Below are 23,645 nucleotides of genomic sequence, written 5' to 3' on the forward strand. Positions count from 1 at the left end.
TAATGACTCGCTAATATATGGTATACTTAAACTTTGCTCATTTTATTTTTGATTACATTAGGGCGTCTATAAAATCGCAAAATAGAATACAGTCAGTGCTCAAGGTTTGTCTGAGTAGTATAAAAGTATACTCGGACCGGCACCATTTTCGAGAAATGTCACAGAATACACAGACGCTCATTCTCTGCTTACGGGGAATATCAGTGCACGTGTCAGGACACGTCGTAGCTCAGAAAAACACAGACGGGCAGCAAAAGCGGCGACTGTGTGTCTTGTTCGTCTGTCACGACGCTAAACCCAAAAAGCCCGAGCAGACTCCCACAATTCTGGCCACTCTTCCTCCTCTACTGGATGGTGACCGCGGTTCAAGTGTCAGCAGGCTGTGCTGGACAGTTACTGCGTTCAGCAGCAATATTTCTCCCGTCCCCTTTCCGTTATTTATCTAACTATATAAATAAACAGCCAACTACTACTACTGCGCCGAGCTTCCTTCCTTTCCTCCTCCTCCTCCGGGCTGTTCGCGGCACTGTAAAATAATACGTACGCGAACTGTACGTGATAACTTTTTAAAATCATAACTGCTAATCCGTCACAAAGTGACGGTTAAATATGGCAATATCGTACGCCTAAACCTGATGCCAGAGCGCAGAGAGGCGCAATAATTCGACGTGGCCTGAGGTGGTATCGTATATTGAAACGCTACTTCTATGTCGCTTTTGGTTAGGAGTTGCCTTCACAAAGGCATACTCTACATTAATTGGAGTGACCGACAGTGCAGCATGCGAGGTGTGCGGCACCGAAGAAAATATCGACCACCTGCTCTGCCACTGTCCACGATATGCCCCAGAAAGACAAGAACTTGCTAATGCTTTCGAAAAACTGGACAATCGACCGCTTTCTGTGCAGGTGCAGCTGGAACAACGCCCCCATCGCTCGTCGGCCCATAAATCGGTGAAGGCGCTGTTGTGCTTCTTGAGGACGACGGGCTTGTGTGAACGTCTGTGACTATTAATGCAATTTCTATTAAACCACACGCGTCAGCGAACTCACCGCTAATTTCATCCTTTTCTTCCCTCCTCTCTCTCCCAGTCATCTTTGTTTTCCCCTTTCCCATTCTCCTGGTGTAGGGTAGCCAACCGGACGTTATTCTGGTTAACCTCCCTGCCTTGTGCTTTTCTCTTTCCTTCTTTCCTCCCTTTTACTGCTTAAAGCTTGCTTCGTCACTGTACAATGAGATAACGATAAATAAATAAACAACTAAAATCGATTAATCAATGATCAAATCAATTTTTATTTTTTAGCAGTGACGATATATGGTGAAGCGGCTCGAGAGCAGGAAGGCACTGCTTATTCGTGCAGCTGCGACAAGAGCGGTACTGTCAATACTTTTACTTATTACCGTTAATTATGACTTCTTATGCGGGCCATAATTTTTTTTTTCTTAAGAGGATGCTTTTTAGTCGGGGCATTGTAACGCAAATGAGACGGACTCAAAGAACAGAAGGCAGGACAGCACGGGCAATCCTGTGCTGCCTTGTACTGTCCGGTGTTCTCCTCCTAATTGCGTTAGAATGGCTTCCCCAAGTATCGATCAATTAACAATAAGTTATTTCGAAGGTGCTTATACGTCGGATACATCCCGGATTTCTCTGTTCAAGTTCACACGAAATGCAGAAATTTGCTCCTTACACAGCCGCTGAAATTACTTGAATGAAATAAATTGGTCGAATGTTTATCTATAGAAAAAGCCTAATCGTACCACTTGTAGGAAGCAATATTTATTTAGTTCCTCAATGTTTTCATGTAAATGGTTCTAAATTGGTAAGTTCAAAAATAAATTGAAGTACGAAGATTACAAATTCGGTAACTGTGCCAAAAGCAGATATAGCAGTTTTGTCTAAATTGCATATCGGTCATAGCATCTGAAGCGGATAAACCTGATAGATGCGTTTAGGACTGATGTGAAAATTTCTAGAACTTACGTGAAAATTTTCCAATATTTATGAGGAAATGTTCCTTTGACAATTTAGTAGCATAATTCAGAGCGATGATTATCAATTTTGTCCGCTTTAGCTGTCTCATTAGGTGCATGTTTGCCGATTTGTGATGTTTTATTGCTAAGTTACAAAGTTCTAAACTTCGTGCTCCAACTTTTTTTATGTAGTGAATTGTAACAACTTTTGCAAAGTAATGTTGATGGCCTAATGAAAAGCCCGTTCCCTACAGGAGCTATACATTTTTACCTCGCCAAGCTTCTTGCGTGGGAACGCATGTAAGCAGCTGTACTATCGATTGACTGTTATTTTGAAGCACGACTATAAGTAGACTTTCTTTAAGACGAACTCGAAGAGACCATGAAAATTCGTTTGTCTTATCAGAAGTTCGTCTTATCAGAAGAATAATTGGCAACATGACCAGAAGCATCAAAATCCCTTACTTCAAAACGGTAAAATAGGTAGAGTTACAACGGTGGGGAGAAATGACATAAAAAGTATTTATTTAGCGGGACTTAATACAAAACTCTTCAAGTGGCGCTCTTGCTTGGTTTCATCTAGTCCGTGGTAGATATTTGACGCTTCTGTGCAAATCGGCGAGCAGCTACAAATGACATCTCACCTACTGATCTTAAAAATCCTTCTGTGCCTTCGTGCTACTGGAAAAAATTGACCAGAGAGTTCAAGCAGGCATCTGCAGCCTCACAGGTCATCGGTGCAGGCTCCGAGCTAGCGAAAGTACCAAAAGAGCGCGCTGGTGTCCCTGTATATATACAGAAACACTAGAGCGCGCGGCAAAGCAAATAGAGGAAAGTCTAGGTGACGAGCGAGGTGGGAAAGGAGAAACGAGGTGAAGCGTCGTGGAAGAGGAAGGTAAGCGGAGGTGCGCTGGGTTGGCCTCTTCTATCAGTTGTTACAGGTTATGTTTGCGATACGGACGTATCGAGTTCGTCTCGTGATAACGTCGTCCTCGCGCGCCGTACGCTGTTTGTGCGAGTGAAAGCGCGCGACGTTGAGCCGACGATGCCGGCTCAATCTTGCGTGCACAAGGGAGAAAAGGGGGGAGGAAGCGCGCCGGCTTCCGTCGCGGGCATGACACCGGGGAGGGGAAGGTGGCATTGTACTTCGGCCGCGCGCGGTCGCGTGGGCTTTATGTTGAGAGTGATCTACCTTGCGGGCACAGTCAGGGTGGGCCGATGGCTCGTAGCTTTGTGTGCTCTGTGCTCTCGCCGCTCAGTTTGCGTTGAAGCGATAGACAGCACGAAGGTCACTTCGCTCGCTGCTGCTGCCGCGATTCCTGTCTCCAGTGTTTTGACAGCGAGCGTCCGCGGTTATCAAGTGTGATGTGTTCATCTTTGCATGTGCGCACTGACACCATACTTGTGAAATTAGTAAGCAAATGTTTACGAAGAGGTGTTCTATAGCGGCAGCTGCTGCGCATGGCGCAGACGCGGGAGCCCTGTCTGCGATGCGAACAGTGTAGGCGCACCGAGGGCTAATAGCTTCGTGTGCACTGTGGCACCCGTATGATTGTGCGTCACCCGCGTTCACGAAGTAAGGCGTCAATGTAACTTTTTTGTTCCCTCTTCTTGTTTTCGCCTCTGTCCAAGGGCGATGTGCGTCACCGGCACCCTAGCCTCCAGGATCGGTAGCGGTGACTCCGAATTTTCGTCTTAACCGAAAAGCACGTCTGATGCAGTTCCTCTTAAGCAGGTTATTTTTTGTATTGAATCTATGGAAAACCAAACAAATGTTCGCATGTTGTTCGCTATGAGAGAATACGGCTTAACCGAGTTCGTTTTAACGAGAGTTCACTATATATATAGTAGGTAAAGAGGAATTCTTCAGGCTACCTTTCAAACGTAAAGAACTTGAGCGGTGCTACAATAAGGTAAACAGAACAAGTATTTAATTTCAACAGTTTCGACCGGTGGACCGATCTTCATCAAGGTTCACACGCGCGCGCGCGCACACACACACACACACACACACACATATATATGTGTGTGTGTGTGTGTGTGTGTGTGTCTGTCTAATCATATCGTAAGAAGCCAACAAACACTGGCACCGAGGACAACATAGGGGATATTACTGGTGCTTGATAAATGAAATAAAGAAACTATAAATTAACGGAGGAAATGAAAGTGCATGAAAAACAACTTGCCGCAGGCGAGGAACGATCCCACAACCTTCGCGTGCGATGCTCTACCAATTCAGCTACCGCGGCGCCGTTTCCCCAACCACTTTCTTGGGTATTTATGTTTCCTAGTAGAACCTGTGGGGTTCTCACTCGTGCTCTTGGGACAAAGGAATGACAACACAGAAGTGCAAACAACCACAAGGGCCTTTATTGCACCTTTCATTGATCAATACCTGCTAGCCGAGTTGCTATCCACAAAACATGCCGATGGGCGCGCGACAAATCGCGGAAGTCCGACTCACCGCGACCGGATAACGAGCGAATATGTTCGCCCCATGCTGAACACCAACGCCTGGTCGTTCGCGCGTACGGTCACGCGAACGGTGGCGCGTTCGAACGAGACCTCGCGGCAGGGTCTCGCAGAAGCATGGATCGGCGCACGCGCGGGATGTCCGTGCCGCTTGCCGAATCCGAGCCAAAGAGGAAGATCCTTCTCCTTTCCGCGCCCAAGTAACCCCGCTGTTAGATGGCGTTAGCAGAGCCACACTCGCGCCATCTCTCGCGATGCGCTTCAACCACACCGACTGCTGCGAGTATCAAGCCACGTGGCGAAGCCGGATTACAGGAGACGGGAGCTATGCGGAAAAACAACATATCAGGGGACGCGTGAGGGTCACGCATCCCCGCATCCCCACATCCCCCCCCCCCCAACCTTAAATCACTACATTTTCCAGCGAAACATGTCACACGGTCTAACTTCAACGCGTGCTTCGCGAACAAGGTAGTACATGCAACAGTGGCCTCGCCGACGAAATGTCCACACGCTGTCCATAACATGCGAGCCGACATTGTCCTTGGGTACACCGCTGGCGTCCGCTGGTCACAGCAGCAGCTTTGCAGACTCGACGGCACGATTCCAGGCCAGGACTCCGGAAACGGCGACGCAGTAGTCTGTACAAGCAAGCGTCGCTCACGCCGACGCGCCCTGCTGGCGAGAGCCGCGCGGTAGCTGTCGGTGACCGCCGGCTCTTTACTCCGCCGCCGAGGGTTGCAAGCTGGATACAGGAGGCCGCCGAAGTCGCTGCGCCGAACTGGCCTCAGTATCACCATTGCCCGGGGTGGCTGGATCGTAGTCCGGGGCAGCAGCGCAGACGATGTGCAGGTAACAGCAAACCAGGGGCGACTCCATTCACGCTGCATACACTCAACACACTCGGCAAACACTAAAGTAGTGCAAGGGAGAGGAATTCTGCATGGGCATCGCCAACGTGGTACGATGTTCAACTCGGCTGGCAAAAGATCGGGCGGCTACTCAGATGCTAAGTTGACGTGAACGAAGCTCGCTTTCTTGAGTCGAACGAGTAATTTCAATTCGTGCGAGGCTAACTAGAATGAGGGAAGCGAAATGCAACACCTCAACGCCACGGCCCACCAGGTTGTGTCCCTCCACGTACGACAGGCAGCTTCGTAAAGCCTTAGGCCTAAAGCGTCGCCACACTGACAACAACCGGCATCCAAAAACAACACCCAAAATGGGCGCAAAACAGGCAGCCGCGAGGAGACGTCAGCTCTGTTAGGTGGTCCTAGCCCGCTCGGTGCACACAGCATCCGAGTTGACAGCGCCCACCGTCCCAGACGGTGTCGGAGCGCCCGGTGCCAGGCCGCAATACCAGTCAGCCCGTAGCGGCACCCGAGGCCCGCGGCCACCCGGCTCCCAGAGCCGCGACTTCATCAGAGTCAAATAGATAGAACCATCCACAAGGCTTCCGTACTCACTTGCTTCAGGCTTGCCAATGCTCCGCGGGCGCCAAGCCTCGCTCTCTCTCTCAGGATCTAGACCACGTGGCTCTCGTACCGACAGCTGTCATTAAAAAAATCATTTGCGAAAAGGCTTAGCATGTTGACAAGTTCAAACACACTGCACCCACCGCCGCCACTCTCAAGAAAGCACACCGCCAACGCTAGCGTTCAAAATCCACGCTAGCCCTTCGGTTCAAACAAAGTTCTCGAACGAAGCAACACTGTTAAAACTATCGTCCGATGCCCCAAGAGGTCCACGTTGGGCAGCCAGATGTCGGGTTCTCACCCGTGCTATTGGGACAACGGAACGACAACACAGAAGTGCAAACAATCACAAGGGCATTTATTGCACCTTTCATTGATCAATGCCTGCTAGCCGAGTTGCTATCCACAAAACATGCCGATGGGCGCGCGACAAATCGCGAAAGTCCGACTCACCGCGACCGGATAACGAGCGGATATGTTCGCCCCATGCTGAACACCAACGCCTGGTCACGCGAACGGTGTCGCGTTCGAACGAGGGCTCGCGAGAGTAGTAAGATCTTGATGAGGGCTAGTTGGTTCATACTTAGAACTGAGGTTAAACAGCGCAAAAAAGACGAGGACACAAGGAAACAAATACCACAGACGAGCGCTGACTGCCAACTGGAAGTTTATTTGAAATTCACCGGACATTTATACCTTTTTCAGCATAGGCATGCGCACATCAGTCGCAAAAACATCTGCAAATCAACAACATTACAATCTTTCTTCCAAAAATGTTATTTCTTTTCCCGACAAGGCAAGAGAGGGAGTGCTTACACATTTATATCCTTCCTTTCTAATGTGAAAGGCCTCTACTATTTCCCTTTCCCTCTTACCATTTCCTTTCCCTATGAATTTTGTCTTTTCAAATATGGGGGTGCAGTGACACTTGTTACAGTGTCCGGCTAAATGACTGCCATAGCCATTCTTTAAGTTACAGCTGTTCTGACGAGCTCTTTCATTGAAGCATTGTCCAGTTTGACCTATATAAGATTTTCCACAGCTGAGCGGTATCTGAAAGATGACGTTGCACCTGCACTCAGTGAAACGAGTTTTGTGATTTGTGGTGCACAGGTGCCTTTCGCGCTTGTTCATACGATTACATATCGTGGACAACTTACACGGGGCACTGAAAATCAAATTGTCTATTGGAAACTTTTTTCAGATTGTGTGACAACTTGTGTAGGTATGGCACCACGTGCGCTTTTCTTTTGTCTTTTTTTTCTTTTTGGGAAGTATCGGAACTTCCTTTCTCTTTCTGTAAAATGGCTTCGCATCTGAAGTGATCACAGAACTGGGAAAGCCTGCGTTCTGTAATCGGTATGCCTCCCATAGACCAGAGAGAAAATTGTAAAGAAGCTAAAGAATGATGAGCTTGAAGTACTACTGGCAGATAAAGAAGGCGGTTTTGTTGTTCTGCCTAAAAACCTTATGAACCAGAAATCCAAGCAAGCTATTATTAAGAATTTCAAAACTGTTCCTTTCGACCCGAAAAAGCAAAAGAAGGCCGCCCTGAAGCTACTCAAAGACTTGCACCTAGACTTGTTACGGCAGCTTGTGAACAAAGCGGAACGGCAGCTTGTGAACAAAGAGGAGACGGAGTTCCTTGATGTTTTCTTCACTTGCAAAGCCCACAAGCCTGAATACCCTTTTAGGGTTATTGTGTCCGAGAAGACGTCATGGCAATGTCATGTAGGATAAGTTCTGCAAGGCCATCTCTAGAAGTTGCAGATAAATGACCCTTTCCTGGTAAGAAGCTCTGAAGAAGTCATCTTGGCCATAAATGAAGACCAGGGAACTGCACTAACCGCATTTTCAGTAGCCAGCCGAGTAGCTGGCTAGAGGAATATACCTCAGGCCGACCTCTCAGCATTTCGTATCATTAAACTTCTCTCTCTCTCTCTCAGTAGATGTAGAGGACTTATATCATTGTGTGCCGCGAGATGGTTTGATGTGGGCTGTGCGCGATAGGATAGAAGATTTCGGAGAAGTTAATTTTCAGAATTCCGTAGGTGTCAACAGCGACAATTTTTTAACGCTTTTAAAGACTTTTATCTTCATTCAACTGCTGTTAATTATGATGGCCAATTCTAGATCCAACGCACTGGCATCTGTATAGGATCAGCCATAGCCCCCATTTTATATGACATCTTTTCTTCCTCGGTTGACAATGTAATTTCTGCTAAGTTGGTGGACATGCCTGTAACGCGAGTGTTTAGATATCTTGACGACTACTTAATTGTTATGGAGAAAGATACCTGTATGCATTTTCATGACGCGGTCGAATAAATTTTGGACTTGCTCATCAACTCATCGGGAGGACTTAAGTTCACGTATCAATTGCCAATTAACAACCGTATTCAGTTTCTAGATATTAACCTCTGTTTTTCTTTGGACGAGCACGTATGCTGGGGATATCATCCCAGATCTAAGAAAACCTTGTTGCGCTACGACAGCGCACACTCTAAATTGATTAAGAGAGGCATAGCAACAACGTGCATTAAGGCAGCACTTAGTAAGTCGTGTGAGCATGAGTGCGATCAAAGTTTTTTAAATCAGATAGCGCGATTACAGAACGCAGGCTTTCCCAGTTCTGTGATCACTTCAGTATGCGAAGCCATTTTGCAAAAAGAGAAAATAAGTTTCGATACTTTCCAAAAAGAAAAGAAAGACAAACGACAAGCGCACGTGGGGCCATACCTACACAAAGTTGTCACATAATCTGAAGAAAGTTTCCAATAGACATAATATAAATTTGGTTTTCAGTGCCCCATGTAAGCTGTCCTCGATATATAATCGTATATGAACAAGCGCGAAAGGCACCTGTGCACCACAAATCACAAAACTCGTTTCACTGAGTGCAGGTGTAACGTCATCTATCAGATACCGCTCAGCTGTGGAAAATCTTATATAGGTCAAATGGGACAGTGCTTCAATGAAAGAGCTTGTCAGCACAGCAGTAACCTAAGGAATCGCTATGGCAGTCATTTAGCCGGACACTGTAACAAGTGTCACTGCACCCCCATATTTGAAAAGACAAAATTCATAGGGAAAGGAAAGGGTAAGAGGGAAAGGGAAATAGTTGAGGCATTTCACATTAGAAAGGAAGGATATAAATGTGTAAGCACTCCCTCTCTTGCCTTGTCGAGAAAAGAAATAACATTTTTGGAAGAAAGATTATAATGTTGTTGATTTGCAGATGTTTTTGCGACTGATGTGCGCATGCCTATGCTGAAAAAGGTATAAATGTCCGGTGAATTTCGAATAAACTTCCAGTTGGCAGTCAGCGCTTGTCTGTAGTATTTGTTTCCTTGTGTCCTCGTCTTTTTCGCGCTGTTTAACCTCAGTTCCTAGCGAAAGGGTCTCGCAGAAGCATGGATCGGCGCACGCGCGGGACGTCCGTGCCGCTGCCGAATCCGAGCCAAAGAGGAAGAGCCTTCTCCTTTCCGCGCCCAAGTAACCCCGCTGTTAGGTGGCGTTAGCAGAGCCACACTCGCGATGCGCTTCAACCACACCGACTGCGGCGGGCATCAAGCCACGCGGCGAAGCCGTATTACAGGAGACGAGATCTATGCGGGGAAACAACATATCACGGGACGCGTGAAAGTCACGCATCCCCACAAACCTTGGGAGTGTTAGCCAGCGCCACCGCTCACAGACCTTGGCGGCGGACGTAGAACATCCTTTCTGCCGCAGGTGTGACGCGAACGTGATCTTTTTGGGTGAAGGCAACCGGTCAATAAACCCACACATGCTACCTGAAGGCATAAATGTTGCCGGATTCAAAATGTGAATTGTCCTCGGTGTGAGTGTTTGTTGGCTTCTTATGATATGACTAATAAAAATCGGGCCACTCAGTTAACCTCCTTTCATCTCGTTTATATATATATATATATATATATATATATATATATATATATATATATATATATATATATATATATATATATATATATATATATATATATATATACATACAGTTAGATCGCAGGGAGAGGCCCTCGTCCTGCAGTGGACACAAAATGGGCTGGTGATGATGCTATACATATAAACACGCTCTTCTCAGCTCTACCATGTGAACAGCTTCCGCACTTCACACACACTTCGCTCCCGTTGTCGGCGACCTTCAAGTGGCCTTGAGCCAAAATCCGTGCTCTCCACCGAGAACATCCGGGTAACCAGTCGAAACTTAGGATAATGCGGTCTCTGGCCCCCAAATCTTTGTACAAGACCGCATAACATACGCTAGTTACTGCTGAAACAAGTTACAAAAAATATCACTTCCGAGTTCTTAAATGGACACTAAAGCGTAGCAATAGATCAGTTTAGACTAATGAAGCATTGTTTGAGAACCCTGCAGGCAGTCATTTCAAAAAATTCTTACAAGCAATCCAAGAAAATTCTGGAACATAGTTAACCCTAGTAATAAAGGCAGTAATATTTCATTGCAGGATAAAAACAACACACCTATTCCTGACAGTCAATGTCCGACAGTATTCAACTCATTTTTCACATCCATCTTTACAAGAGAAGATAGTTGTAACATACCTTTTGTTCCCGATTTTGATTTCCAGTACATGTCACCCATCACTATCACTTTAAAAGGCGTAGCCGATCTTATAGATAACCTTAAAATGTCTTCATCCTCTGGTATAGATGGTATAAATTCTAAAATACTAAAAAACACAATACTAGTATCAAGCAAAATTCTGCTACACCTTTTTAACCAATCGCTTACAACTGGTATACTTCCTACAGACTGGAAGATAGCAAAAGTAGTTCCTGTCTTTAAGAAAGGTAACAAGAGTTCTAGTGATAATTACCGTCCTATATCACTAACATGCATTTGCTGCAAAATGTTGGAACACATTATCGCATCCCATATATATTCTCATCTTGAATGTAATAACTTTTTTTACCCGAAACAGCATGGTTTCCGAAAAGGATTTTCTTGCGAAACCCAACTACTAGAATTCAGGTCAGACTTACACTTCGATATGAACAGTAACAAACAAATTGACTGCATCTTTTAGATTTCTCAAAAGCATTCGATCGCGTAGCCCATAGTCGCCTGATATCAAAGCTCTCAGCAATTAAACTCGACTCACTAACCCTATCATGGATTCGTAACTTTCTTACTAATCGCGAACAGTTCACTGTTGTTGCTAACTTTTCCTCTGGGCTCTCTGACGTCACCTCTGGTGTACCTCAAGGCAGTGTACTTGGTCCTCTTCTCTTTTTAATTTACATTAACGACTTACCTAACAATATATCATCTTCTGTACGATTATTTGCTGACGACTGCATTGTATACCGTTCGATTAACTGTCCCTCTGACCACGCGGCACTCCAAGATGATCTTGCACATATCAGTGATTGGTGTGCTACGTGGTTCATGTCCCTAAACGTGTCGAAGTGCAAAGTAGTTTCCTTTTCTCGAAAAACTGTTAACTCTCACTTTTCTTATCATCTGGATTCTATCATAGTTGACCACACCACAGAATATAAGTACTTAGGAGTGCTCCTTACACACAATCTTTCATGGACTAAACACATCACCTCCATTTCAGCTAACGCCTCCAGATCATTAGGATATCTGCGCCGCAACTTAAGAAGTGCGCCTTCACCGCTACGAAAACTAGCTTACGTAACTATTGTACGGCCACAAATTGAGTACGCCTCTTGTATATGGTCTCCTCATCAAAATTACCTCATCGAACTCCTGGAGAGCATCCAGAATAGAGCGAGCCGTTTCATTTCTAAAAATTATAGTAACCAGTCAAGTGTAACCCAAATAAAAATCGATCTTTCGTTGCAACCACTAACTACTCGCCGTGATATTTCCCTTCTATTATTATTTCATAGATTTGTTCACACAGTTGGCCTAACATTATCAAACCTGAAGAAAGCATCCTCGACGTCACAACGACTGAACAATCAGTTCAGCTACACCCGAATTTATGGCAACACGCACGCTTTTAATTTTTCAGCTTTGCCCCGTGCGGTCCGCTTATGGAACGCACTGCCAGATACCATTGCATGCCAAACTAAACACACTGCATTTCGCAATCTGCTAACCAATCAATATGCCGTTTCAACCGTCTAAACACGTCATGTCTTTTGTAATTTTCTTGCATTTTTTCTACAATGTTAAAGAATTTCAGTGCTCCCATTTTTTTTTTACAATACTTACTACTGTATAACATGCAAAAACGTTTACGATGTTATTATGCTATTATGTTATTGTTTACCATTTATTGTTATTGCTCTACATATTGTATTTGCTAACGTATTAATTTTCCATGTTCTGTGCGTACTCCTTTCATTATGCTGATGTTTATTTCTTTCCCGACTCCATACTAATATGTTACCGTATTTCCCCCCTTACACTATGCCTTCTCGAAGGCCTGTAAGGTACATGTAAATAAATAAATAAATAAATAAATAAATAAATAAAATGAAGGTCCAAGTATCAGTATTTGAATTTCGCACCGAAACCCCAGCGCCGGTACGTCAGCGTGACGTCAGGGATTCCAAAGTATGTTTTCGCATTTGGGCCGCGTTGGCTGAATAAAGATTCCCGAAACTTCCCATGTTTAATATTTGGTTTCTTTAGAACACAATGTAGTCAATCTGTACCGCTATATATAATTAGTAGGCCCTAGAAGATGTCATCAAAATCAAAGACGTCACAGCCCCCAGGTGTGGGAACTTAAGTAGGCGTCGCCACCCGTATTTCGTTCTTGCGCTTTTTCTGGCTTACCAAACGTCGTATTGTTGTAAGAGCATTGTTTTTGGTGTTGTAGAACGGTAATTTACTGATGCAGAAGAAATCATTTTTCACTTTAGTGTCCCTTTAAGGTTTGTCGAGTTTCGTGGCGCGGGTTTTGCGTCGCCTCGAGAGATGGCACCACGCTGCGTGGCGCCTCCTGTAGGCGCTTTTCTTCTAGCTGGGCAGTGCGCTCTGTCCCGCTGGCGTCTTTCGCTATCTATCCTGCCGTCTTCAGCCGTTTTTGCTCAATAACCGGATAAAACTCAAATCTGCAGTGGAGCTCTGCCCACGCCTTTATAACCGCCAGCCACTGCTCCTCCGCGAGACTGCAAATAGTTCGTACTTCAAACTTTCCCTGTTACCTAAATAAGCCGGCAACCACAGAAATAAAATTATAAGCGCGTAATTTTATACCTTTTCACTCGTCTATTATAGAGGAACAGTGAAAGCCTAATTATTTATTGAACTGAAATTAAATGCTTGCTTTGCAGCAACTATTTACTTTCAAGTTTCACTTCAGTTGCCATTGAAGTTCAATGAGTGAAAAGGTGTCAGCAGTGAAATCAACTGTACCGTGGACTTTTGAAGAGTGAAATGCTCAGACTCCATACACATGATCCATGTCAGTTGCCCACCTCGTCGCTTCCGCCGATGAAAAGACTCTTCACGAACAGCAGACGCTCCGGAGGTATCAATTAAGTACGACGCCATTTTGAAAACGTCGGATGACGACGACTTAGTTTGCTTCTGTGATTGGCTAGCGGAGTAACGCAACCACGCTGTCCGTGTGCCTTGGTTGCCAATTGCTGTTTATTTAAGTTGTCTCCTACCATAGCTAGGCTGCGGACCAGTGCACAGTATAGCGTGGTGCGTTGTGGTGGGACGTGTGGCATTACGAACATGCACCACACCCATTTTAAGATGGTGGCTACTATCATCTCCAACCAGTCTGCCTTGCGGGTTGCCATTTCATGCTTACATCTACTTTCTATCACGGGAGAGCCAGCAATTTCTTTTATTTTTTTCCCGCTCAGACACTCCTGCTGCTTATGCTTTACAGAGTATGCGCGGACGAGATGAGCCTTAGTAGGCCACTCCCCCGCCCCCCCCCCCCCCCCCCCCCCCCGCCAATTCACGACCAAAATACGCTTCTTGAATCCCTGGCAGTCATTTTACTCTCATCTATTGTTGTTTGATGCATGTCGCTGGTCGAGACTGACATTTACCATGCGTGTTACCATCAGCATACGTTGAAACGCGAACAGAAAGAAGCTGACCTGGATTGACACCTGGCTGTTGCGTGTAATTACACAGGTGTGTGACGCGCAAGCACTGCCGGTTTCTAAGCATAATTTAATCTTACAAATGTCTGCGAACCTGCAAACGCAAGGACGCGCATTCCAGTCGTTTGCCACTTGTTCGCGTGTTAACTTATGCTGATAATACAACTTCGCAGCTGTGACCATCATCGAAGCTGCAACTTTGATTCACGTAAGGTTCTTTGTTTGAACGATCGTTCGAAAGAGGACAGTGCCAGGCATAGTTGCCTGCTGCAGCGTTCTGGAACGCCACATATAGCTGTGAGACGCGACCAGCGACGCGGCGAGGCGGCCTACGCGGCGTCTCCCTCCACAATTGCACTCGGATACGAGTACGCATTGTCGTCCGAACGCTTACAACGCCTCCGTTCTTGGACGTTCCTTCCAGTTGCTCCGGACGCACGTGAGTACCGAATTGTAATGCCGGAGTGCAGTTCATTCCCGTTTCGTTAATCGCGAAATACGTTCAACCTGTCGCTGTATTGGTGACCTTTCTTTTCACACCTTCGATGTAGCCTTTCAACAGCGAATAAGAGGAAGTTGTTTCCTCGTTGGCACAGCAGGTGGCGAAACGCACAACTTCATGCAAGCGTTGTTAGGTGCGCAGTAATCTTGACCTTGTTGCTTTGCTTACGTGTAGAACGCGTCCGAAAGGAGCCCGCTGGTTAAAATTGTTTTCTGTGCTTGGAGGAACACCATGGCACAGCCGCAAAAGACCCGCAGTTCCGTTTGGGTACTTCGGCTAAAAAGAACGTCTGAGACTGCGCTGTTACCAACGTTAGCTGACTGTTACTGGCACTCGAAAACAATCTAACACTTGTCATTTGTCAAGATCGTCATCATCACCTTGAGTATCTGTACCGTTTCAGAAAGGTTATAAAGGTTATATAATGGGAGAGAATAATTCCCATTTCTAGGCACCAAAATTCCCTGCCTTCTGTGCTACACACACACATAGCTGTAATACACAGGGTGTCCCAGCTGACTTTAGCCAGGGCTTAAAAATATGCGAATTCCACGTGGCTGGACAGAACCAAGGTAATCATGTTTGCCGTCGCTTGGACTCAGATTATTTTTTTTCATTCTAGCTAACTACACAATTAGTCCTAATTGATTAATCAACGTCTCAAATATTATAATTATTTGATAGGTGTTAATGAGAAAATTGTAGAGCAACATGAAAAACTCCCCATACAGCTTTCTGTTGCTTAATACGTGCTAGATAGAAGTGTTTTTCCGAGAGTGAAAGAAGCCTGCGAATACACGCAAAGTGCCTCGAGCGGCAAGTCGCGCGGCAAATTTGCAGACATTTGAGGGCTTCTTTCACGCTCGTAAAAACACTTTCATGTTGCACGTATTGAGCAACAGAAAGCTGTGTCGGGAGTTTTTCATGTCGCTCTACAATTTTCTCCTTGACGCTTTTAATCTAATTATAATATTTGAGAAGCTGAATAATTAATTAAGACTAATTATTTAATTATGTGGAATGAAAGAAATAATTTTAGTATTTCCAATCGACGGCAAACAACACTACCTTAGTCCTGTCCAGCTACGTCGCATTCGCATAGTTTTAAACTCTGGGTAAAGTTAGCTGGGCCACCCTATATTATACGAGGAAGGTATCTTATCGGCAAACGTGATTATTAGGTGAAGAAAGCTATGTTCAACAACATTACGCGCGGTTTTTACGGTTTATGTGCGACGTCTCGGTCGGAGGTATCTTTCCAATGTGGCTTTCTGTATACGCTTCCGCGGACCAGGCAAGGTAAATCGCCGCCAGCCGGGCTGCCATCGTCATGCATAAACACGAACGTAGTTTAGCAGAATGCGTTGTTGGGCAAGTTGGTTCATTGTATTTGCAAAGATTGGATGCGCTTTGTAGACGATCACACGGAAGAAGACAGGACAGGCGCAAAACCGATATGACCGCTGATGCTTGGCATGATGAAGGGAGAACACAAAAGGAAGAGCTCGATGTAGAAGAAATGTAGTTTAGTAGAATGCGTTGTTGGGCAAGTTGGTTCATTGTATTTGGAAAGATTGGATGCGCTTTGTAGACGATCACACGGAAGAAGACAGGACAGACGCAAAACCGACATGACCGCTGATGCTTGGCATGATGAAGGGAGAACACAAAAGGAAGTGCTCGATGTAGAAGAAATGTAGTTTAGTAGAATGCGTTGTTGGGCAAGTTGGTTCATTGTATTTGGAAAGATTGGATGCGCTTTGTAGACGATCACACGGAAGAAGACAGGACAGACGCAAAACCGACATGACCGCTGATGCTTGGCATGATGAAGGGAGAACACAAAAGGAAGAGCTCGATGTAGAAGAAATGTAGTTTAGTAGAATGCGTTGTTGGGCAAGTTGGTTCATTGTATTTGGAAAGATTGGATGCGCTTTGTAGACGATCACACGGAAGAAGACAGGACAGGCGCAAAACCGACATGACCGCTGATGCTTGGCATGATGAAGGGAGAACACAAAAGGAAGAGCTCGATGTAGAAGAAATGTAGTTTAGTAGAATGCGTTGTTGGGCAAGTTGGTTCATTGTATTTGGAAAGATTGGATGCGCTTTGTAGACGATCACACGGAAGAAGACAGGACAGACGCAAAACCGACATGACCGCTGATGCTTGGCATGATGAAGGGAGAACACAAAAGGAAGAGCTCGATGTAGAAGAAATGTAGTTTAGTAGAATGCGTTGTTGGGCAAGTTGGTTCATTGTATTTGGAAAGATTGGATGCGCTTTGTAGACGATCACACGGAAGAAGACAGGACAGACGCAAAACCGACATGACCGCTGATGCTTGGCATGATGAAGGGAGAACACAAAAGGAAGAGCTCGATGTAGAAGAAATGTAGTTTAGTAGAATGCGTTGTTGGGCAAGTTGGTTCATTGTATTTGGAAAGATTGGATGCGCTTTGTAGACGATCACACGGAAGAAGACAGGACAGGCGCAAAACCGACATGACCGCTGATGCTTGGCATGATGAAGGGAGAACACAAAAGGAAGAGCTCGATGTAGAAGAAATGTAGTTTAGTAGAATGCGTTGTTGGGCAAGTTGGTTCATTGTATTTGGAAAGATTGGATGCGCTTTGTAGACGATCACACGGAAGAAGACAGGACAGACGCAAAACCGACATGACCGCTGATGCTTGGCATGATGAAGGGAGAACACAAAAGGAAGAGCTCGATGTAGAAGAAATGTAGTTTAGTAGAATGCGTTGTTGGGCAAGTTGGTTCATTGTATTTGGAAAGATTGGATGCGCTTTGTAGACGATCACACGGAAGAAGACAGGACAGACGCAAAACCGACATGACCGCTGATGCTTGGCATGATGAAGGGAGAACACAAAAGGAAGAGCTCGATGTAGAAGAAATGTAGTTTAGTAGAATGCGTTGTTGGGCAAGCTGGTTCATTGTATTTGGAAAGATTGGATGCGCTTTGTAGACGATCACACGGAAGAAGACAGGACAGACGCAAAACCGACATGACCGCTGATGCTTGGCATGATGAAGGGAGAACACAAAAGGAAGAGCTCGATGTAGAAGAAATGTAGTTTAGTAGAATGCGTTGTTGGGCAAGTTGGTTCATTGTATTTGGAAAGATTGGATGCGCTTTGTAGACGATCACACGGAAGAAGACAGGACAGACGCAAAACCGACATGACCGCTGATGCTTGGCATGATGAAGGGAGAACACAAAAGGAAGAGCTCGATGTAGAAGAAATGTAGTTTAGTAGAATGCGTTGTTGGGCAAGTTGGTTCATTGTATTTGGAAAGATTGGATGCGCTTTGTAGACGATCACACGGAAGAAGACAGGACAGACGCAAAACCGACATGACCGCTGATGCTTGGCATGATGAAGGGAGAACACAAAAGGAAGAGCTCGATGTAGAAGAAATGTAGTTTAGTAGAATGCGTTGTTGGGCAAGTTGGTTCATTGTATTTGGAAAGATTGGATGCGCTTTGTAGACGATCACACGGAAGAAGACAGGACAGACGCAAAACCGACATGACCGCTGATGCTTGGCATGATGAAGGGAGAACACAAAAGGAAGAGCTCGATGTAGAAGAAATGTAGCTTAGTAGAATGCGTTGTTGGGCAAGTTGGTTCATTGTATTTGGAAAGATTGGATGCGCTTTGTAGACGATCACACGGAAGAAGACAGGACAGACGCAAAACCGACATGACCGCTGATGCTTGGCATGATGAAGGGAGAACACAAAAGGAAGAGCTCGATGTAGAAGAAATGTAGTTTAGTAGAATGCGTTGTTGGGCAAGTTGGTTCATTGTATTTGGAAAGATTGGATGCGCTTTGTAGACGATCACACGGAAGAAGACAGGACAGACGCAAAACCGACATGACCGCTGATGCTTGGCATGATGAAGGGAGAACACAAAAGGAAGAGCTCGATGTAGAAGAAATGTAGTTTAGTAGAATGCGTTGTTGGGCAAGTTGGTTCATTGTATTTGGAAAGATTGGATGCGCTTTGTAGACGATCACACGGAAGAAGACAGGACAGACGCAAAACCGACATGACCGCTGATGCTTGGCATGATGAAGGGAGAACACAAAAGGAAGAGCTCGATGTAGAAGAAATGTAGTTTAGTAGAATGCGTTGTTGGGCAAGTTGGTTCATTGTATTTGGAAAGAGTGGGTGCGCTTTGTAGACGCGGTTGTCGGGTTTGCGACAACGTGTGGTCATGTCGGGTTTGCGCCTGTCGCGTCTTCTTCCTTGTGATCGTCCACAAAGTGCATCCAATCTTTCCAAACACAATGAACCAACTTGCCCAACAACGCATTCTTCTAAACTACATTTATTCTACATCGGGCTCTTCCTTTTGTGTTCTCCCTTCATCATGCCAAGCATCAGCGGTCATGTCGGGTTTGCGCCGGTCCCGTCTTCTTCCTTGCGATCGCGATCGTCTACAAAGCGCATCCAGTCTTTCCAAATAAACACAAACGTTTGACTGCGGTGGGATTGTGCGGGGACCCAGCAGGCTTGAGAGGTCCAAATGCCCTGTGAAAGTAAAGCTTTTTCCTTCTCCGGACATGTCTTCCACATAGTCAGCGCGGCAAAGTTCTCACTGGTGTTGCAGAAGTCGTGGGCCGCGGTAGTGCAGAACTTAGCGTCACAAGTTGGCGGCTGGACGTGATTACGGTTGTTGATCGTGTTTTTTACTAGTTGTAACAACGTATCATTATTTCGCACTATTGCCGGCACCTCCAGGACACCAAAGCGGCAACGGGGACACTAAGCTAGAACCCGAACTGGTCCGTGGGTTTGGGCTCGCCGAGGCCTGCGTGTGCCAGAGCTGTACAAAATCGGCTGTCCGCTGTCGCGGACAGCCAATTTCTTGTGCGATCACGCCCTGGCACACTACGGCCCGCGCGGCCCCAACCTATGGGCCGCCGTGCTTCCAGCTTTGATCCCCACGCTTGGGTGCCCTGGAGATCCTGCGCCGCTTCCTTTATTATAATCTCAGGTGCGCTCCTGAGGCCTCCGTTTGCCGGTTATACATGTGCCCTCCTGGAGCAGTACTTGTAAGAAATCCCATCTATCGTCGCGACGAAAAAAGCGGCCCGCTATATGCAACACTAGTCAAAACCTTGCAGTCAGCGCTTTAGCATCAATTACCGCTGGTGCCCTTAGCTTTTGAGAGATTATGAATGGCTAAATTTATCAAATATTGACGAGATAAACGGCGGTTCACGTTTTGTACCAAACAGCATACCGGCTTTTCAACAACGAGTACTATTATAACTCTAAGCTGACCGACTCCAAGTCGGGGCCGTGTAATGAAAATGATGTACCGTGGATACTAAATACGACGGCTTGTTCACAATATAATATTAACTCTATCAATACGCAATAACGCAGATTCTCTTTTGCCTTTTCGTCCAGAATTACGGCCGAAAATTCCTTAAGAAGGAAAAATTCTCCGCACGGTACATAACTTACCTTGTAGTGCGCGCGCAAATTTTGCCACTCTGCCCCCCCCCCCCCCCCCCCCGTGTTTTTTTAAAATCATTTTTGTTATCTGCATGTAGCGTAATCAACCACACTAATCAACAAAACGTTGACTTCTTGGAGATTAAACTGCTGATTTAATAAAAAAAATAATGTGTCAGCGTGATGAGGAGGAATCTTGTTAGGAGTACGTGCGAAAAACCTCCATGACTTCTGCAACTACGAAGCGCGGGTTAGCCTAGCTCGGACGGTCTTTCGCAGGTCCCGCGCTCTGCAAGCGAACGAGCGGAACGAGCCACAGAACTGCGAGCGTCCGTTCGGGTTTGACAACAGTGACAGTGCAGCAAAGGGGTGCAAGTGGATTCTGGTGCCGCTGGTGCTAGCGCAGTGCCTGCTGGAAACCTCCGGGTGGAAGACACCGTGTCGTGCGTGTTCCGTACTTTGCTAAGCGCGGTCTCTGTTCGTGAATTTTGTTGTCTAGCGTGCGTTCAAGAAGCGACATATTTTTTAGATGGACCTTCGGTGGTTCTTTTTCTGGGCAGAGTTGCTGCCCGTTTTCTGTCTTCGCGTGAAGCAGCATTGTCATTCAGGATATGCGTATCAATGAATGGCCGTCATGCGTATAATTTCTCGGCTCTGTGATAAGGCACCTTGCTGCTGCCCATGACTACACTTTGATCAGCGTGGCGCCTGTTGAGGCAGCCATGCATCTCAAGTGACACTGTTTCGACGCGGGCATTATCATTTTACTGGCTTTGCATACAGGTCTAGAGTGCATGTATTCGGTGCGTGATTTTAGCTCGATCCTTCATGTGCTGCGTCAACTTGCCACGTTTTCCTTTGGCCACGCTTTGGCATTTCTAGGTTCATCGATTTTCCCCCTTAGCGGAAAGTGCATCCCCATTTGGGATACGTAACCTGTGCATTGCTTGTGTAGACTGTCTTCGCTATTGTAATGGGTGCAGAGCGTCCAGGCTGTGCACCCATCTTTTTGACGTGTGTGCATATGTGACACGTCGACATGGCAAAGGGTTCACAGAGAGATGGAAACATAATGTAGTGAATAGTGGGCGAAGAAGCCTCGGGCTAGAGCCAATGTTTCAGCAAGGGTACTTGACTTCGGGCATTGCAAAAGACAACTTTTGTCGAAACGTTAGCTCTAGCCTGTGCTTGTCTACTATTCATGTGTTGTGGTTTGAGGGTAGCTCAGTTTTCTCCTTAGGTATATGTTTGTAAAGAATACCAAACAAACAAAGCTCTCGGTGTGCAGCCGTGAAGTTTTCTTAAGCTTGCCAATTTCGTTATCACATTAAGGGAAGCCATGCTTGATTTAGGCAAATATACTCTTCTTGAATGTAAGCACCCCTTGGTTGAGAATGCCTGTTTTCTCAGACAGGGTGTGCAAGAGCATGCACTTTTTGTTTTCAAAGTGGACCTATTGATGTTAAACAATTTAATAGGTACACCATTGTAAACAAGCTCAATTAGAACAATTTCCTAAATACAACCAACAAGTGGACTTGTTCCGTATTTGTATGGTAACTTGGGCAGTGCATGACCAAATACAAACTGAAAACAGGCATGTGGGACGAGTGTTATGACTTGCAGCTGTGACCAAAAGTTTATACACAAAGTAAACCATGGTGTATGCACATTCTTGAAACAACCAGAAAACAACAGCAAAAGCTCTAAAGATGACTAAGCATATGAAGCGAAAACCTTGATAGGAAAAAATGCATTGCATACTGTAAAAAAAACCTTATATCTGTCTGGTATATACTCATGGATGGTTTATGCACACTTGACTATTTTCGTGGATGAGCAAAACTGGTAATCTCGTGTGTTGCCTTACGTTTTTTCCTTAAGGACAATATGCATGTCTTGAAACATTGTTTTGCTTGAGTGTTCTGTGCAATGAACCACAATGCAACTATCAGTATAATAGCTGGTGTCAGCAGCATGCTACAGTAACCCTTTAACCACTAAAATAATTCCAGAAGAACATACAAAGTTTCTCGTCATTCTGATTCTGAAAATATATTACTCGATTGGTTTCTAGTTAGAATTAACACAAAAATTTTAAAAAATCATAGGAAAGCAGCTTTTGAGGGCAGCTTTACCTCATGCTGACCGTAACTCGTGTTTGGCAGTGCGAGCAGCACAACATTGAGCTCAACGAATGCTAGTCATCATTGGTGATATTGGTACAAACTCCCATGATGAGTACAGCTCAACATAGGTGGTTAAAGGGTTAATCAAATGTTTATGGATCATCAAAACTTTCGAACATATGATGATAGGAAAGGTTTGCCTCGCAGCACATTGTCTCATTTGGCATCAGACTGCATAGGTTACTAGAGTCAGTTTCTCACATTACAGTGACTGTAAGGCAGGTTAGTAGGTTGGCCAAGTAGTACACAAAGATTTTCAGCATCAAAAAATCCAAGGAAGAAATTGGCCAGGAATGAGGCTGCGCTTGCAAATTAGATTTACAAAAGTATTACAGTTGGAGGCAGAGAAGAAGGCAAAGCATTGAAAGTGATAGCAAGGTTTAACATTGTGCTGTGCGTGTCCTGGATCACTGGTGGAATGAGTGTGCCAGCAACAGTGCAGGCGTCCCACCCCGATGGTGCATTAAATGAGACCATAGGAAAACTGCCGGCATTGGTCAGCATCCAGAGAAAGGATTGCATAAATTTAGCTTGACGTTCACCATGGCATGGTATGCACACAGCTGCTCAGCATAAATATTAGCGTGTGTGCACACTGCACCAATGCCAGCAGTGGAAGCCAGAACACTGCGCTGGCTCCAGCAGAACCTATTAAGTGGAGCAGTAAGATGTATCCATTCGGCTTCGTTGCTTTTGGATGCAAACACACGCCACGTCTCTGCAGGCCTTTTAATCATTCGTGCTCTGGCCAAGCATGTGCCATTGATTGCAGGACAACATGGTGACAGCACAAATATACTTCAAGCATCTGTATAATTGCAATTTCAGGATCCATCACTGAAAACCAGCAGGTGTTTTGATATGTTTTACCCTAATCTTTCTCTAACTTGCCCTATGACCCGGCTGCAGCAGGTATACAATGCCAGTTCGTCTGACATTGTTATCTTTAATTGTCTCTGCAAAGTTTGCACACAGCATGCTTGATGTAACTGAATTCAGAAAATGCTTCTTTTTCTTAAGTTTCTTATACATACTCATGCCTGGTATATCTACTTTAGCATGGTATATTGGTGGAAATGCTGTTCATAGGCTCTTGTATTTACTAGTGGCCTGTCACAAAGGCTTTACAGCTGTTGGCAGGCATGGAAATAAACAAATGGTCGCTATCACTAAAATGCTAATGCACATTCATGTCAACCAAAACTTGACTGAGGTAACGTGCCACCTTCGAAGGAGGAACACTGGCCAGCATCAGCATTCCTTCAATTTGTATCTCAAAGAAGGAGGCACATTACATCACTGAAAGCCTGAGCTTACACACATGTGCAGTTGCATTTTCGTTTTGCCTTCTTTATTTTTCACAGTTGTACCGTTTGTAAACCTCATATTTAATTTTGGCATCTTCCCTGTCAGTTTGATTTCTTCCTTAACTGTTTTGCTGC

General features: G+C 45.4%; 1 protein-coding gene across 3 annotated transcripts in view; it reads left to right on the forward strand.

The window, feature by feature from the left end:
- Positions 1-23,645, forward strand: part of LOC126525479 (ras-related protein Rab-37-like) — a 160,802-nt gene that overhangs the window by 120,367 nt on the left and 16,790 nt on the right. For 2 of the 3 annotated variants that reach the window (XM_072290064.1, XM_072290065.1), the window contains exon 8: positions 20,294-20,457. In XM_072290064.1, coding sequence (XP_072146165.1) covers positions 20,294-20,457 — 164 coding nt within the window. Of the gene's footprint in view, positions 1-906; positions 1,242-20,293; positions 20,458-23,645 lie in introns of those variants that run through there. The other variant, XM_072290067.1, reaches the window with a different exon arrangement.

Source organism: Dermacentor andersoni, chromosome 8 (genome assembly GCF_023375885.2).
Source record: "Dermacentor andersoni chromosome 8, qqDerAnde1_hic_scaffold, whole genome shotgun sequence".
Lineage (NCBI taxonomy): Eukaryota > Metazoa > Arthropoda > Arachnida > Ixodida > Ixodidae > Dermacentor > Dermacentor andersoni.